Source organism: Hibiscus syriacus, unplaced genomic scaffold (genome assembly GCF_006381635.1).
Source record: "Hibiscus syriacus cultivar Baekdansim isolate YM2019G1 unplaced genomic scaffold, ASM638163v2 tig00112416_pilon, whole genome shotgun sequence".
NCBI lineage: Eukaryota > Viridiplantae > Streptophyta > Magnoliopsida > Malvales > Malvaceae > Hibiscus > Hibiscus syriacus.
The window spans coordinates 1,032-16,886 of record NW_024063328.1 but is presented as its reverse complement, the minus strand read 5'-3'; the positions used below and the strand labels follow the sequence as shown (position 1 = coordinate 16,886).

General features: G+C 33.5%; 1 protein-coding gene across 1 annotated transcript; it reads left to right on the top strand.

The window, feature by feature from the left end:
- Window positions 1-3,609: 3,609 nt before the first annotated feature.
- Window positions 3,610-9,262, top strand: LOC120179462 (diacylglycerol kinase 5-like). Its single transcript, XM_039185051.1, has 12 exons — window positions 3,610-3,697; window positions 4,055-4,386; window positions 4,553-4,681; window positions 5,189-5,274; window positions 5,928-6,051; window positions 6,905-6,953; window positions 7,597-7,679; window positions 7,914-7,981; window positions 8,149-8,223; window positions 8,313-8,400; window positions 8,491-8,607; window positions 8,713-9,262. The coding sequence occupies exons 1-12, from the start codon at window positions 3,610-3,612 to the stop codon at window positions 9,040-9,042; spliced, it is 1,569 nt and encodes a 522-aa protein (XP_039040982.1). The 3' UTR covers window positions 9,043-9,262.
- Window positions 9,263-15,855: the final 6,593 nt, after the last annotated feature.

The window sequence follows — 15,855 nt, the reverse complement described above, 5'->3', positions numbered from 1 at the left end:
TAAAAGGAATGAAAGAAAATTAAAATAAAAAATTTATCTTGGAAATAATTAAAATTCATAGATCAAATTAATTCTAGAAATGAGCTGCAAGAGAAAAACAAAAATTTAAGGGATTAAATAACAAAAAACATAAATTTAAAGTACCAAAATAATACAAACAGAAATTTAAAGGATTAAAATAGTATTAACATCAACTAGAAAAACAATAACTAAATTCAAATAAAAACATAGTAGTTTAATGACTAAATTAAAAATAAGTAAAATATAGAGTTCAAAATAAAAACAGGTACACATAATGACCATAATATTAAAATATGGTTAGACTAGGGGACTTAGGGGTGATTTGATCCTAAATCTAATGACTTAAATGTAACACATGGGAAAGAAATGGATCTAAATAGGATTAAAATAAAATCAGTGACTAAAACGCAAAAAGTTATGAAATAAGGAGGAGCTAACTTGTGGGTTTCCCAAATTTAAAATAAAAAGCAATTCCCTTGCCCTTTTTCTCTTTTGCCCGTGGCTCTCCAGAACCCCATCTTCATTCTTTTTCTTTCACGCCATACACAGAGCATCTATGGCGTTTGGATCTTTGGTGAATCTGATCATTCGACTCTAGACTCGACAACGGCGACACCCCACTCCAACGAACACCAAAACATGATAACCTAAATTCTTATCTCAATTTTAATTAATTTTTCTTTAGAACTCATGGAATTTACTTTAACAACTAATAAAATTATAAACTAAAATTCTTATTATTAGTTGCATTCGAATTGAATAAATAAACTAAAGAAATTAAAATACAAACTAGAATATCTTAGAATTTGATTCTGTTTTGATTGACGAAAAATTTTGTATTTTATTTCTCTTTTTTCTTCTGAAAAACGAGAAGAATCCGACCCCCTTTTCTTACATTTTTATTCGACTTTTTATAGTAATTTTCTTACATAGCTTTTACATAAAAAAAATAGCAATTTGTAATGTGAACATACTTTGAATTATATTTCACATGCATACGTAGGCATTGGTAGAAAACAAACATTAATGCTATCGGGGCAACGACACTTTAAATGCAAATTGTTTAAGTTTAAATGAGCTGGGTCAGTGGGATGAGGACAAAAATTTGGGGTCTACAATTACTAAATTTAATTTTTCTTTAACAGTAATGTAAACGTCCAAACTGTTAAACCAAGCTATTTTCGGCTCGTAAACATTAATACTTTGGTAGGTAAAAGGAATTTTGTCCTATTAATTATTCGTATTATTATATTCATTAGGTAAAGAATTACCCAATGCTTGGACCTTGCTTGCTTATCATTCCCATTTGTAAACAAATACTTGCTGACGCACATTGGCTAAAAAAACAACTGTTTATTTCTCTCTGTATGTAGTCTTTGATAAGCATTTTAAATTTATGAATTAAAAATAAATATAAGAATTAATTTAATTGTAAAGTAAAACATAGTTTTATCATTAATGCATCAATTAATTATTCTTTTAATATTAAAATAATTATTCAGTTCATTATCAATGAAAGATATTTTCTAGTAGAATAGTAATACCTGTTTTTAGTAAATTTAAGAACTAGAAAACAAAATAACTAAACACTTATCACCATTTTGATCTTGCTTGTGAAAATAAGTTCATTTTCTACTTGATAAAAATAATAATCCTTAAAGCGTACGAAATGTAAGATTATATATATGAAAATATATAATATAATAATTCTAGTTTCTACTTCCAGGGGTGGACCGAGAAGAGGGGAGAAAATCAGTTGTCTCCTGAAAATTTAAACTATATATTTTAGATCTTTTTATATATTTTTATTGAAAATCTATTTTTGACTCTTGAAATTTTATGAGTTTGTCTCTTCTTAAAATTTTAAAAATACATCTTCGTAATATAAAATCTTACGTCCGTCCCGGCTTAAATGAGTTATTTGATCAAAGTAGCTAAATTTGATCGAGTGGACTTAATTGAACCATGTTCTAGGTAAAGAAAAGAAAAGGGCTTGTTTAAAAAAAATTAGACTTAATATACCAATTGCCCTCAAATTTTTGCATATTTTTATAATTTGGTATCTAATATTTCTTTTAGTCAAAAGAGTCATGTTACACGTTTTGGTCGACCATAAAAATCTGAACTATCAATAAAAATTTCTAGGTACCAAATTGGAAATACATGAATATATTTGGTATCTAATATTTTTTTTTTTGTCAAAAGTGTCATGTGACACTTTTTGATCGACCAAAAAAAGCTAAACTATCGACAGAAAAATGTTAGGTATCAAACTAGAAATATATGCAAATGTTGGTGGCAAATAGCGCATTAAGCCTACAATTTACATTGATAGTGAAAACAACACGAACGAACGCGCCAAGTCATTTTTTAATATTTTATTTAAAGTCAACTTAAAATTCACTACGACTACTCAGTACTCTCCAAAACAAAACAACGAATCACCTTCCCCATTTCCCACCAATCAGTTTACGTGTCACTCTCTCATTCTCTCTTTCTTTCAGCAAAACTAAACCCGGCCGCACGCGATCAAATAGCAGTTAGTGACTTAGTTCCATATGGCCACCCCCATCCCCGCTTTTCCACTTTGTCAAGTGACCGAACACATTTGAAATGGTAAAACGTCTAAAAACGACGAAAGTTCAAAACAAAAAGACGACGACGGCATCCATTGGAAACGAAAGTGAAAACCGAAGCTTCATCACCTTTCATTGTAATCCAAATCTTATTTCTTTATTGGTCTTCTGATTCACATTTCCCAACCGATCCGCTTTTGGATATTTGCGATTAAAAAATTATGCAAAGACGATGAGGAGTAGTTGATTAGCTTCTGAAGCTTTTTGGAGTTTTGATTACTTCCTACGGTTGATCTTCCTCTGCAGTACGCAACTGTTTCTTTGCTTCATCAAGTAAAGCATCGCTGCTCTTTTCTTAATTTTCTTTACATTTATTTGTAAAAAGAACGTAGATGTTTCTTGCTTTGCCTTTGATTATATGATTCTGTTTGATTTATTTAAAACGAAAAGTTAGAGGCCAAAGAAGACGTGGATTGGAATATTTCCTTCTTTTTTGTTGTGTTTTTTTCCTGCGTTTTTATAGTTGTCGTTGAAGAGAGAAACAAGTGAGGGAAAAACAGAGGAAGCGCGCATTTGAGAATTTTGAGCTGGTTATCTTGTCTGTTTCATTATAAGATAGAGAAAATCGAAGAGAAAAAGAGCATTTTGAATTTTAAGATATTTGATCCTTTTTTTGTCTTTAAATTGTTTTCCGAAAGAGGAGAGGAAAAGCATGCGAAAACTGAAGAGAAATGCGTTTTTGAGCCTTCTTCTTCTTTCATTTCTTTGAATTGTTTTCTCATGAGAAAAAAAAGGAGAAAACTGGCTGAAAATGAAGAAAACAAGTGCAATTTGAAGATTTTCAGCTCATTTATGTGTTCTTTTTTAACTTATATCAGCTGATTCAGTGTGTTTGATAGAGAGAAAACTGAGGATTAAAGAAGAGAAACTAAGCATTAATTTTGTGATTTATACTTATCTTGTGTTGCATATTTTAGTTTTCCTTTTAAGATCTATTTTATGATTGAGAAGAATGGCATTGACTAACAACATTTCATGTTTCCCGGTAAAAGGCTTGGTTGAATTGTCCTTGGGATCACAACTCGTTGCAAGTGATACTCGTAGTTTTCTTTCTACAAGGTTTAACTGTTGTTTGTTCCTAATTATTATCCATTTAATTTAATTCAATTAAGTTAGAGTGACGGATGGTTTTAGATTGTGTTCATTCCATTATTTAGATTAGGGCATACTGGAAGCATCTCCCTGTTTGATTAAATTCCCAAAATTAGTTGATATGACATTTATCTTTTGTGCAATGCAATAAGAATTACATGCTTAGGTACCTTTGTTTTCTAATTTTATTCGTTTATCTTTCTGAGCTATCTATATATATTTATTTTCAGCAAGTGATTTCTCTACTTGTAGTAGCATTCTGAAATCTGAATATTTCGATCTTTCCTTACATATATAACATGCAGTTGGGAGGCCATGTTGGGGAGATAGTAAGTTGGACCATATTTTGTGTGAATACTACATCCCAAATTATATACTTGTTCCCGGGTCAAAAATAAAAAGACCACCGTGGGTACCTTCTTGTCCAGTCTTAGTGTTTATCAACTCCAAAAGTGGTGGCCAGCTTGGAGGAAATCTTCTTTCTACATATAGATCTGTTCTTAACGCAAATCAGGTTTTTGATTTGGGAGAGACGAAACCTGATAAGGTGCTACGCCAAATTTATGCCTCTTTGGGATCACTTAAGCAAAGGGGGGATGTTTTGGCTTCAGCTATAGAGAATAGCTTGAGAATAATTGTGAGTTTATATTTTAAGTAAATATTTATGCTTATTGTAAGGTTTGTCTGTCTGTACTAATTTACATGGACAACATATTCATACATAAATACATGCATGTGTATAAGCACGTGTCTATTTTGTACCTGACGCAGTTGACATCTGAATTGCTTAATCTGTTTGCTAGGTTGCAGGTGGCGATGGCACATCTGGTTGGCTTCTAGGTGTAATATCTGATCTTAAACTGCCTCATCCACCTCCAGTGGCTACAGTGCCTCTAGGAACCGGAAACAACCTGCCTTTTTCTTTTGGATGGGTAGGATGATGCTTACTTGACTCACCTAGTTTATTTTATTAATGAGAAGTTCACATCGTTTTTTTATTCTGTGTTGTTGCCTTTAATTCTAATGGTGCCGTTTGACATGTAAATCACGAACTGTTTCTACTTGTTCGAATCTCTCCTCTATGGACAAGAATGATGGTTTTCTTTTCTGCCTTTGTCCCTGTGTTCTTGTCAACATCTCATCCATCGGTGTTGCCGTTTTGGCATAAAAACCAACAAATTTTACGGTGCATAATCTTTTCAAGCTGAAAATGTTACGCTCATGCTGCTAATTTTGTTCACTTAATTGTTGTCCGTGATGCCAAGATGTCTTTCAATAATCATAAAAGAATGGACGATATTAAGTGATTGCAATAGTTTTTTGTGATCATTCCTAGTATGTATTGTTCCCGAATGTTTGTTCCACAATTGACATACAATACTGGAAGAATTGGTTCAATTGAGTTAGATTTTCATACCTTATGTTCGGTTAATTTGCAGGGAAGGAAAAATCCGGGTACAGACAGACAATCCGTGTTCTCATTCTTGGAACAAGTAAGGAATGCAAATGAAATGAAAATCGATAGGTAATAAACTATTCAATAGCTGTCTCTTTGTTTTTATAGCTAACAATAGACATGGGCACGCCTTCTATTTACACATCTTTTACTTCCTGATAGCAAATCGTAGTTTTTTTTTTTCTTGAGCTTCAGGAAGGTCTGAAACTCTGAACCTCCTATTACATGCATGAGATAGTTTTTGCTGACAATGGTATGCAGTAGTTCACAGAACTTGATTACTGCTACAGTTAGTTATGAGCTTTATTCTTGGTTTTGTGCAATCTCCCTAAACTATGTAGTTGACCAATCAAAATTTTCCACCAAACCATCTTCCTGATGATTTTGATCACACCCTAATCTCTTATAGTCTTTCCGTTTTTTTAGACTACTCTCGTTGTCCTCTTTAGCCTTAAATACTATATGATGTGGTGTGCCTAACATGAAGAAAGTTAGTGTCTGCCAGAACTTTTCGCTATTTTAGATGAAGAAATGATTTATTTCTTTTTGAACCGAGTTCAAATGATGATGTCATATTTTCACTAGCATTTCTTCTTTTCCTTGCCTTTTCTTTGGTTAAGTTTTATCATGTCAGAATGGAAAAGAAATTCAGTTGCTTATGTGTTGAAAACTTTAATTTTACTTTAGATTCTTATGCCACAATCCATTCGATGAAATTTCAGCTGGCATATTATCATGCGAATGAGGTCCCCTAAGGAAGGTTCTTGTGATCCTATTGGACCTCTTGAACTCCCCCATTCTTTGCATGCATTTCATCGCATCTCTCAAACGGACAAATTGGATACGGTATGTTTCACTTTTCTGTTCTTTTTGCTGTTCTTGTGATCCTATTGGAACTCCTTTTTCTTCCCCCTTTTTATGTGTTTTTGACTGCAGTATAATTGGTGTGAAGTTTTTCTTAGGGTCAGTTGTAGATACTGCTTCTGTATCTGTTGGTTTTCCTTTTTCTTCGAACTATCCCCGATTTCTTTGATATTTAGTGGATGATGAAATTCTAAAACAAGCAATCCTCAAACGCATCTTTTTCTTGCTTAATTGCCGCTTGAAATGAGGTTTATATCTCATCATGTGCCCCGATGCTCTAGTTGTCAGTTTATACGAAACAATCGGAGCAATATTAACCTTCAGTTGTCAATTTACTGGATATAAATAAGCTAATGTATAAGCCATCATGAAAATCATTATACATAGAATTTAAAGTGAGATCTATGAAACTGGTAATTGTAAGAATATAAGACCAACATATATAAAGAAAACATAATATTAAATTGAGATTAATAGAATGAAGCTTATTCTCTTTACATTTTTATTATTTCTTTATGTACACGAGTTTATAATAAACTAATCAATTCTCAGCAAATCTTCGTCTAACGTAACAGATTCTTAACAACAGCTAATAGTAGAGTAATAACTTCTAATATACTTCCTACTTCTCTAGACATTATGAAAGGTGAACAAGATGAATCAAATGTTATCTTCTTCTAATAGTTATATTAGAAGTCAAAGGTGCAAGAAGCTGCTAATATGTGGAGTTCAAACAATCATTTACACATTTAGGTTCCACTTTTATGTTGCTTCATATGAATTAGAATTGCTTTCTATGCTTACTGGAAAAAAATCGGATGCTCTCTCTTCTCAGGATGGTTATCACACATTTCGTGGAGGATTTTGGAACTATTTCAGCATGGGTAAGAAATATAAATCCGTGCAAGAATTTCACAATTTGCAACTTTTTTTTTAAAACAAAACGATTTTCTTATTTGTTTAAGGCGTGTAAATACAAAGATAAATACCTCTGTATTACTCATTCAAGCATCTCACGAGTGGAGACCATAGTTCTTTGGATTAGGCTTGGTGATAGGAATAGTCTGTTATTACCTATCTGTTAGTGCCTTCAAGAATCAACATAGCTCTTATGAGTCTAAACACTGCAGTTTTCCAAGTTAACCTGATATAATCCACCACATGTAATTTTGTCCCTGACATGATTGAGCACAGGATGCCTGGACTGTCAAATTATATTGTAATGGTTTCTACACCATATATACGGTGCAATTGATCATTTGAAGCAGTTTTTACAGTTAAGGTGCTAATGGGAGAGAGTGTTATGCTCCTAACTGAACCAACTATAGTTTCTCTGTCTTCTTATTTAGATTCTTAATGCTGATTTTTCCATGGAAGTGGAACTAAGCCTAATAGATCTTTTGCTTTTACATATGATTTGTTAGTAGTTTATTATCTCAAATGGCAAAGTAACTTTTATTCTGAATGCAATAATGAGATCATGGAGCGGTAACTTTTCGATTCACCAATAAGATTTTTTCTGGTCAGGATTGGATGCTCAAATTTCATATGCATTTCACTCTGAGAGGAAGCTGCATCCAGAAAAATTCAGAAATCAGTTAATTAATCAGGTAAATTTATCTGTCCGGCTGTGTTAAAGGTTGTTTAAATCTGAAATAATCCGATATAGCTTTACGTAGGTTGTTTATATCAGTACAAGACCTTTAATGCATTACTGCTGAAAATGCACTTGCCTTCTAACAATATACTATATTACAGGATCTTTTGTTAAGTTTATACAAGTACAGTTCCTTTTACGCATTATTGTTTCTGCAATTTACAAGTCTTTCTTTATGGTGAAGCAGGGTACTTATGTAAAGCTTGGATGTACTCAAGGATGGCTTTTCGGATCTCTTTTTCGTCCTTCTCCAATGTGAGTCTTCTTGTAGATGTTTGGTAATATAAATTCCTGTCATGTCTACAACGTCTTTCTTCTGAATGACATCATGCATTGCTTTGTTTTAGTGCGTTCATTGTCTGGTTATTGAGCATTTAACTTCGATGTCTATGTTCCTGAGCTATGTCTCGACCTCAATACAGGAGCATAGCTCAAATAACAAAGGTTAAGGTTATGAAGAAACAAGGCCAATGGGAAGACCTCAAAATACCTCGATGGTTTAAATCATCTTCCTCATTACATCTTTAAGTATTATATAAACAATACTTTGATTTCTCATCGTAATTTCACTTCCTTTCGAATGCAGCATCGGATCTATTGTCTGCCTCAACTTGCCTAGCTTCTCTGGTGGATTCAATCCTTGGGGAACACCATTTAGGAAGAAATTTCTCGATGTTCGTTCGATTTCTCACTTCATTTTTCACCTACACATAACAAACTGATTTCTAACGAAAACTTTTCGATTGCGAATTTTGGTTTTGCAGAGAGGATTGACTCCTCCTTTTGTAGATGATGGCCTAATTGAGATAGTCGGATTTAGAAATGTTCTGCACGGGCTAGTTTTGCTTGCTCCAAATGGGCATGGGTATCGTTTAGCACAGGTAGAGGCTTCTTCACAACATTATGAGAAAAGAACTATTAAACCATTTTAACTGCTACTTCTCATATTCTACATTCGATCCGGATGTATCTGCCTGCGATTTCAGGCAAAAGCCGTCCGCTTCGAGTTTAAAAAGGATGCGGCCAATCACACATTTATGAGGATAGATGGAGAACCATGGAAACAACCTCTCCCAGCAGATGATGACACAGTTGTTGTGGAAATATCACACTTTGGTCAAGTAAGCATGCTTGCTACCCCATCGTGCCGCTCCCGGAGCGTGGCCGATCCCTCTTCACCGACCGCTTGCTACGACGAGGATAAGAGTAGTACCGACAAAGGAGAAACTGCCGATGATTACGAAGCGAAACGAAAGTTCGGCGCAGCTGACAGTTTCAAATTACCAGATGAAATTGATATAGCTCGCCTCAGTTAAGCTCCTTCCTATATCTGATCTCGCCCTGCTCTTTTAAGTTTGATATTAGCCATTCCTGTTCTATTACTTGCATCTCAATGATGCAATTGTACACCTCTCTCCCTTCAGAATAGACTGTTTTATGAGATCAACTAAGAGATTGATGTTCTCATAGGCTAATCGACCATAGAAAATGTATGGACTTCGTTTGATCCCGAGTACCACAAACTTGATAGATTTTTGTTAATAGTGGAGAAAAAAATTAACAAATTCAACCCACCCACCCACCCCCAAAAAAAAAAGAAAGGGTGGAGCAAATTGTTAATTGTGAAGTAATTGTAATCTGTAAATCCATTGTGAAGGGTTCATCGAAGTACTTCGCACTATCATAAAAAGGACGTGAAGGGTTCATCTTCATTGTTTCTTTAATAAAGGCTAAATTCAAAATTTTGTGGAGGAAGGAAAGGGAGGTAGGGGCAGCTACAATAGGGGCGATGGAGGCATTGAAAGACCAAGGTATTTGCAGGTGAAACTACACCATTAGGCCTCTTCATCAACATGCCAAAAACATTCTCAGATCTTCTTTGATTTCTTCTTCTTCTTCTAAGGCTGTTGCCGGTGCTGTTTCGAATGAGCTGAGAGAGGAAATGAGGAGGAAAGCCCAGAGGAGTACGAAGAAAGTCTTGGATTTGAGCTCTTGGGGTCCTAATATTGTTAGATTTTAGAAGCTGGATTGCTGTATTCAGTCTTTCCATTTCATAACATTTTGCTCATTTGATTGGGGTTATCATATGAAATTCAATCTAATTTTGGGCATTCTCTTTTGTTTTAATTTATAGGGTAAATTATGAGTTTAATATTTAAATTATCAGTTTTGATCCATTTTAGTAGTTAAATTTTTAATTTTTTAAAATCATACTTAACGTCTAATTTTTATTTGATTTTAGTAGAAACTTCTATTTTGTGAGTAAATTATATTATTCACTACTCAACTATCTTCTCGTTCTATTTTAGTAATAATGTTTAAATATTTTCAATTTAATCATTTAACTTTCAAATTACTCCTATTTTAATCATTCTAATTTATTTTATTAATAATTTTTGTGACATGATACTTTTATTATTTTATTAATATATAATTAAAAATAAAAAATTAAATTTAAAAGTTAGAGTGATTAAATTAGGAGTAATTTGAAAGTTTAATAATTAAATTGAAAAAAATAAACTTTAGTGACCAAAATATGAATGAGAAGATAGTTGAGTAATGAATTATATATTTTACCTACAAAAAGGTGTCATGTGCAAATCAACCGTTAAACTTTTAATGGTGAGACATTAAAACGAAACAAAAACTAAAAGTTAAGTAAAATTTTGAAAAATTAAAGTTTATGTACTAAAACGGACCAAAACTGATAGTTTAAGTATTAAACGCAGAATTTATCCTAATTTCTACTCTATTCTATATAATATTATAAACACGTTTGAATTTATTTAAAAATTCAATTCAATATCTAAATTCGATGAAAATCATTTATCATCGTCTATTATCCATCACCATCGTCATTGGTCGCGACTGTTCATCACCATTGATTATTATTAGACTCTAAAATTTTTAATTTATTTTTTTTTCTTTTTACTCTTATATGAAACTCACATGTTTGTTTCATCATTCTCGAAAAAATTAAAATGTAAACAATTTTATCATAATTTTTACTCTTGAAAATAGATTCACTTCTTTCTCAAAATAAAAGATTATTAGGAATTTATTTTAAATATCAATTTTATTTTTATTAAATCAAATTAAGAACAACACGTAACTAAATAATATTGTATTTATTAACAAGTGTTGTGATGATATTAATCATCCCTCAAGTATCCCATCCTTTTATATTTTTATAATGCCATCCTTTTACTTTACAAAAATTAAAATTAGTCTCTTTACTTTTAATTTCCCAAAGAATTTATCATCGTATCTTATAAAAATTAAGAAACTAATCGATGTTTAATAAAAACGGAAACTTGAACTACTCATTTGTTTTCCAATTTATGGGATATAAAGTATTATACTATTGATATTTATTAATTCTTCGTGTATATATAAAAGGCTAAACCATTGAATTTTGGATCGGTGATTTAATAATATTAGAATAATGGCCACAATTGGACTAGCTTGTCAACTTTTATAAATTATAAGAATACATTTGAATTAATTAAAATGGATGATCTAACTTTTATATTTTTGTAAAATAGAGGGGTTAAAAAGAAAATATCACCTAATTTTTTATTTTATTTTATTTTTTTGCCAAAACAGAAAACAGCAGTCGGATTCTTTGTTTTCGTCGCCAGAAAACCGAAAACAGTGAAAGGTAAGCAATTGCTTGTCCTTGGTTTTTCACTTTCCACGTATCTGGCTTAAACCGCCTACTGATTTTGGGATTTTTCCACTCAAATTCTCCCCCTATAAAAGCAAACCCTAACCCGATTCTCCTCTCGACTCAAAATCAAAGAATCCAATACCCAGAAAAGAAGAATTGAAAAATGAGCGGTGGAGCAGCAAGGAAAGCCTGGATCGTGGCGGCAACAATAGGAGCGGTGGAGGCCCTTAAGGACCAAGGAATTTGCAGGTGGAATTACTCGATTAGGTCACTTTATCAACATGCGAAGAACAATGTCGCCGCTTATTCTCAGGCCATGATCCTTTCCTCCTCTTCTTCTTCTTCTTCAGCTGCTGCTGCGTGTACGTTGATGAATAAATCTGAAGTTAATATGAAGAAAGTTATGGAGTTGAGTTGCTTTGGTGCTAATACTATTAGATTTTAGTTGTTCATAAGATGTTATAGTATTACGAGTTCTGGGGTTGAAATGAAATTGAAAATACAGCATTGGGTGATAGATATGATTTTTTTTTTTCTGGGTTTACTGTCTTCATTTGATTGGCACAAACTATTTTCTGATGGATTAGTTTCTAAGATCAAATTTTCCATTTCCATTGAGATGAAACCATTAAAAAAAATAAAGAATTTACGTATGATGAACTCTTCATGGTGTTGAGGTGTTCCAATCATGCGTAAAATCCCATGAACACTTTATTTAGATCCCAAAAACCTGAATCATTAATCTTTGTAAAAGTTTCTTCAATTCTCTGAAAATAGCTGACATAACTACAAATTGTCCTTCGCGGGATCGACGCATCATTTTATGGTAAAGGATACCAGCTTAACTTAAAAATTTTGATGTCCGAACTTAAAGTTATAAAATTATAAGAGAGACGAAAATAATTTTTTAATAAAAAATACATAGAAAATTTTAAAATATATGATCATTTAAATTTTTAGGAGACAATTGTCTCATTTGCCCCGTCTAGATTCATCCCTATAGTTTTGCCTACACACGGATTACATACAGTTACAGATACAAGATTTAAAGTTAAAGGATTAAACTTAAATTTATAAAATTTTAAGAGACGAAAATAAATTTTCAATAAAAAATACATAAAAAATTTTAAGATATATAATAAATTTAAATTTTCAGGGGACGACTGACTCCACCTGACCCTCGATCCATCCCTAGCTCACTGCTTTCTTCTCTCAGGATGCTCTTAAACCTGGTGCTTCCATGCAACCAGGGATTTCAACTTTCATTTTCATTGTTTATGTTCAATGTATATTTTAATTAAATAAAATCAATATTATATTTATATGAAAAAGAAAAAAATATCCATGGGATTTGACATAGCTATTGATGTTTCTAGTTTTTTTTTTCTCAATAAGGTAAATGGGTAAATTACTTGGGAAAATAGGATAAGTAGAAGTTTATTTTGAGGTCGACGATATTTTTTACAGTGTTTATAGAACTCGTCATCTTGATGTTATGAGTTTTAATAAAAAAATATTTTCATTCAAACTCGTCATCTCAAGGTAACGAATTCCAATAAAATATAATTTTTATTAAAATTTATCACATTGAGGCAAAAAGTTTGAATAAAAATATTTTTTATTAGAACTCGTCATCTCGAGATAACGAGTTCCGTGTCACTATAAAAAATGTCGTAGATCCCAAAATAAACTTCTACTTATCCTATTGTGCTAAATAAAAACCATAAATTGTACTGGCCAATTATACATAAATATGCCTATGGTTTTGCAGTCTCTTTTTGTTGGGTTTTTTTGGCTCAATACCCCAAGAGGATCAACTATTTAAGGTATTCGGCCTACCAAGACTTTATTTTGAAGAATACGACAATTTCTACAGTGCACTCGGAACTCATCACCTCATCAGATATTATTTTTAAATGGGCCTCATGTGGGTCATTATTTTATTGTAATAAAAATGACTTGTCATGCCGAGATGATGAGTCCATTAAAATATATATATATATATTTAAAAAATTAGGTGAAACTCGTCACGTCAAGGTGACGAGTTGCTTTAAATTCAAAAATACTATATGTTTTCTAGCAATTGGTCAATGGGCAGACGGGGTAACTGTTAAACACGGCCACTTGGAACTTGTCAACTCGAGGTGATGAGTTCGACCATAAATTTGAAAAAATTAATTGTTTATAGTCGTTGTATGTAAGGCTATAAATAGGGGTTTAGGGTTTTGGTTATTCATCAAATCCTGAATCTGAAAAAATTACAGAAAAAAAAGCATATGGTCTTTGAAAATAGCGAAAAATGGCAACCCGAGAATATATATTGCGCCTGGATAACGCCCATGTTTCGTCGATCTAACGCTGACCAGACGGTTAATGGAATATTCGTAAGCGGGGGATGACAACCAAAGAGTCACATCAATGGATGATGACATATCTGCATCAATCCGATCTATTTCCAGCCATATTTTTATGTGGCTTCAAGCTATACCCGGCGTTGATTGAGGATTTGATCGAACGTTGGAGGCCCGAGACGTACATGTTCCATTTCTCGAGTGGTGAATGGACGATTACTTTAGAATATGTCGCTTACCAACTCGATGTTCCTGTGGATGGATCATAAAGCCTCCATGTTGAGGCAAAACATTTACGACCCCGAGAAGTTAGTCTACCAAATTTAGGAAAATGGCCATCATCTGACGTCATCAAGGGTTATCGGGTAATGATAACGTGGTTGGAGTCCGAATTCCAATTGACTATCGAGGAAAATGTTGTTTTCATATCCCTAACATTTATTCTCCAAGTGATCGGAGGGATATTATTACATGATAAATATGGTAATTTGGATCACTCTCAGTATCTGCAATATTTAGAAGACTTCGTTGTGTGTCGTAATACCAGTTAGGGCTCGATGATTCTAGCCTTCCTCTGTTAAAAGTTTCAAAGTTTGGCAACCAACTTTGGAAAATGTTTTTTTCAAAGTTTGGTAAATGTTTCTTTGAAAAATGTTTTTCAAAGTTTGGTAAAATTTTGGTAGATGTTTGTTGAAAATAGGAATGGGTAAATTCACTTTAGTCATTGCACTTTAGGGTATTTTCAAAGATTAGTCCCTAAGTTTCTACTATAAATACCCTTACCCATTTAGCTTCAAAATCATCCCAAAACATTTCTTTCTTCCTATACTAGAGAGTTTTCTTGTGAGTAGTGAGTGTTTTGTAAACACCTGTAAATTTTCTCTCTTAGTAAAAGATCTGCAGCAGCCCGGAGACGTAAGCACAATTGGCTGAACTCCGTTATCAATTTTCGGGTATTATTTTCCGCTTTTATTTCGTATTTCTAATCTGGTTATAGGGAATTACTTGTACTCGGTTTATTTCCTAACAATGGTATCAGAGCTTTTGGTTGTGAATTTTGTCAATTTTTCTGCGAGGTTACTATTCATTACTATTCACGTGAATAGTGAATTTCGTGAATAGTGAAATTTCGGTCGGCGATACGAGTTTGTCGACAGTGGTGTTCTAATACACGGTGGTTCGCAAGAATTGTCAGAAACGATCCAAAAGAAGCCAGATTCGAGTGGAAGCGATGGCTGCAGACGAAGGGAATGTAAAAATTGAAAAGTTCGATGGTGCGGACTTTGGCTTTTGGAAGATGCAGATTAAAGATTTTCTGTACCAGAAAAATCTTTATCAACCTCTCTCAGGAAAGCAACCAGAGGGCATGAAGAATGAAGACTGGGCTCTTCTCGACCGACAAGCCCTCGGAGTTATCCGACTGACGTTATCCCGCAATGTTACTTTCAACATAGCAAAGGAAAAGACCACGGCGGGTCTTATGGCGGCTCTCTCCAGTATGTATGAGAAGCCATCGGCCTCAAACAAAGTTCATTTGATGAGGCGATTATTCAATTTGCGGATGGCGGAAGGGGCATCGATGGCACAACACCTAAATGAACTCACACAATCACAACCCAGTTGAGTTCAGTGGAAATTGAGTTCGATGATGAAGTTCGAGCTTTAATTCTCTTATCATCTCTACCAGACAGTTGGAATGCTACTGTTACAGCAGTCAGTAGTTCGTCGGGAAACAGCAAATTAAAATTCGACGATGTTCGGGATCTGGTATTGAGTGAAGAAATTCGACGAAGAGAATCGGGTGAAGCATCAACCTCCTCAGCCTTGCACACCGAGTCTAGAGGGAGAACTTCAGAAAGAAATTCAAATCGTGGCAGATCAAAATCCAGAAGGGGCAAATCAAGAACAGGAAATAAAGATTTTACCTGTTATAATTGCGGTAAGAAGGGTCACTTCAAAGAGATTGCCGAGCACCGAAGAAAAATACCGGCGCACAGGAATCTGCCAACGTGACAGAGGAGACAGGTGATGCCATGATTCTAAGTGTCAACAGTCCGATTGAATCATGGATCTTGGATCAGGGGCATCTTTCCACTCCACCCCATACC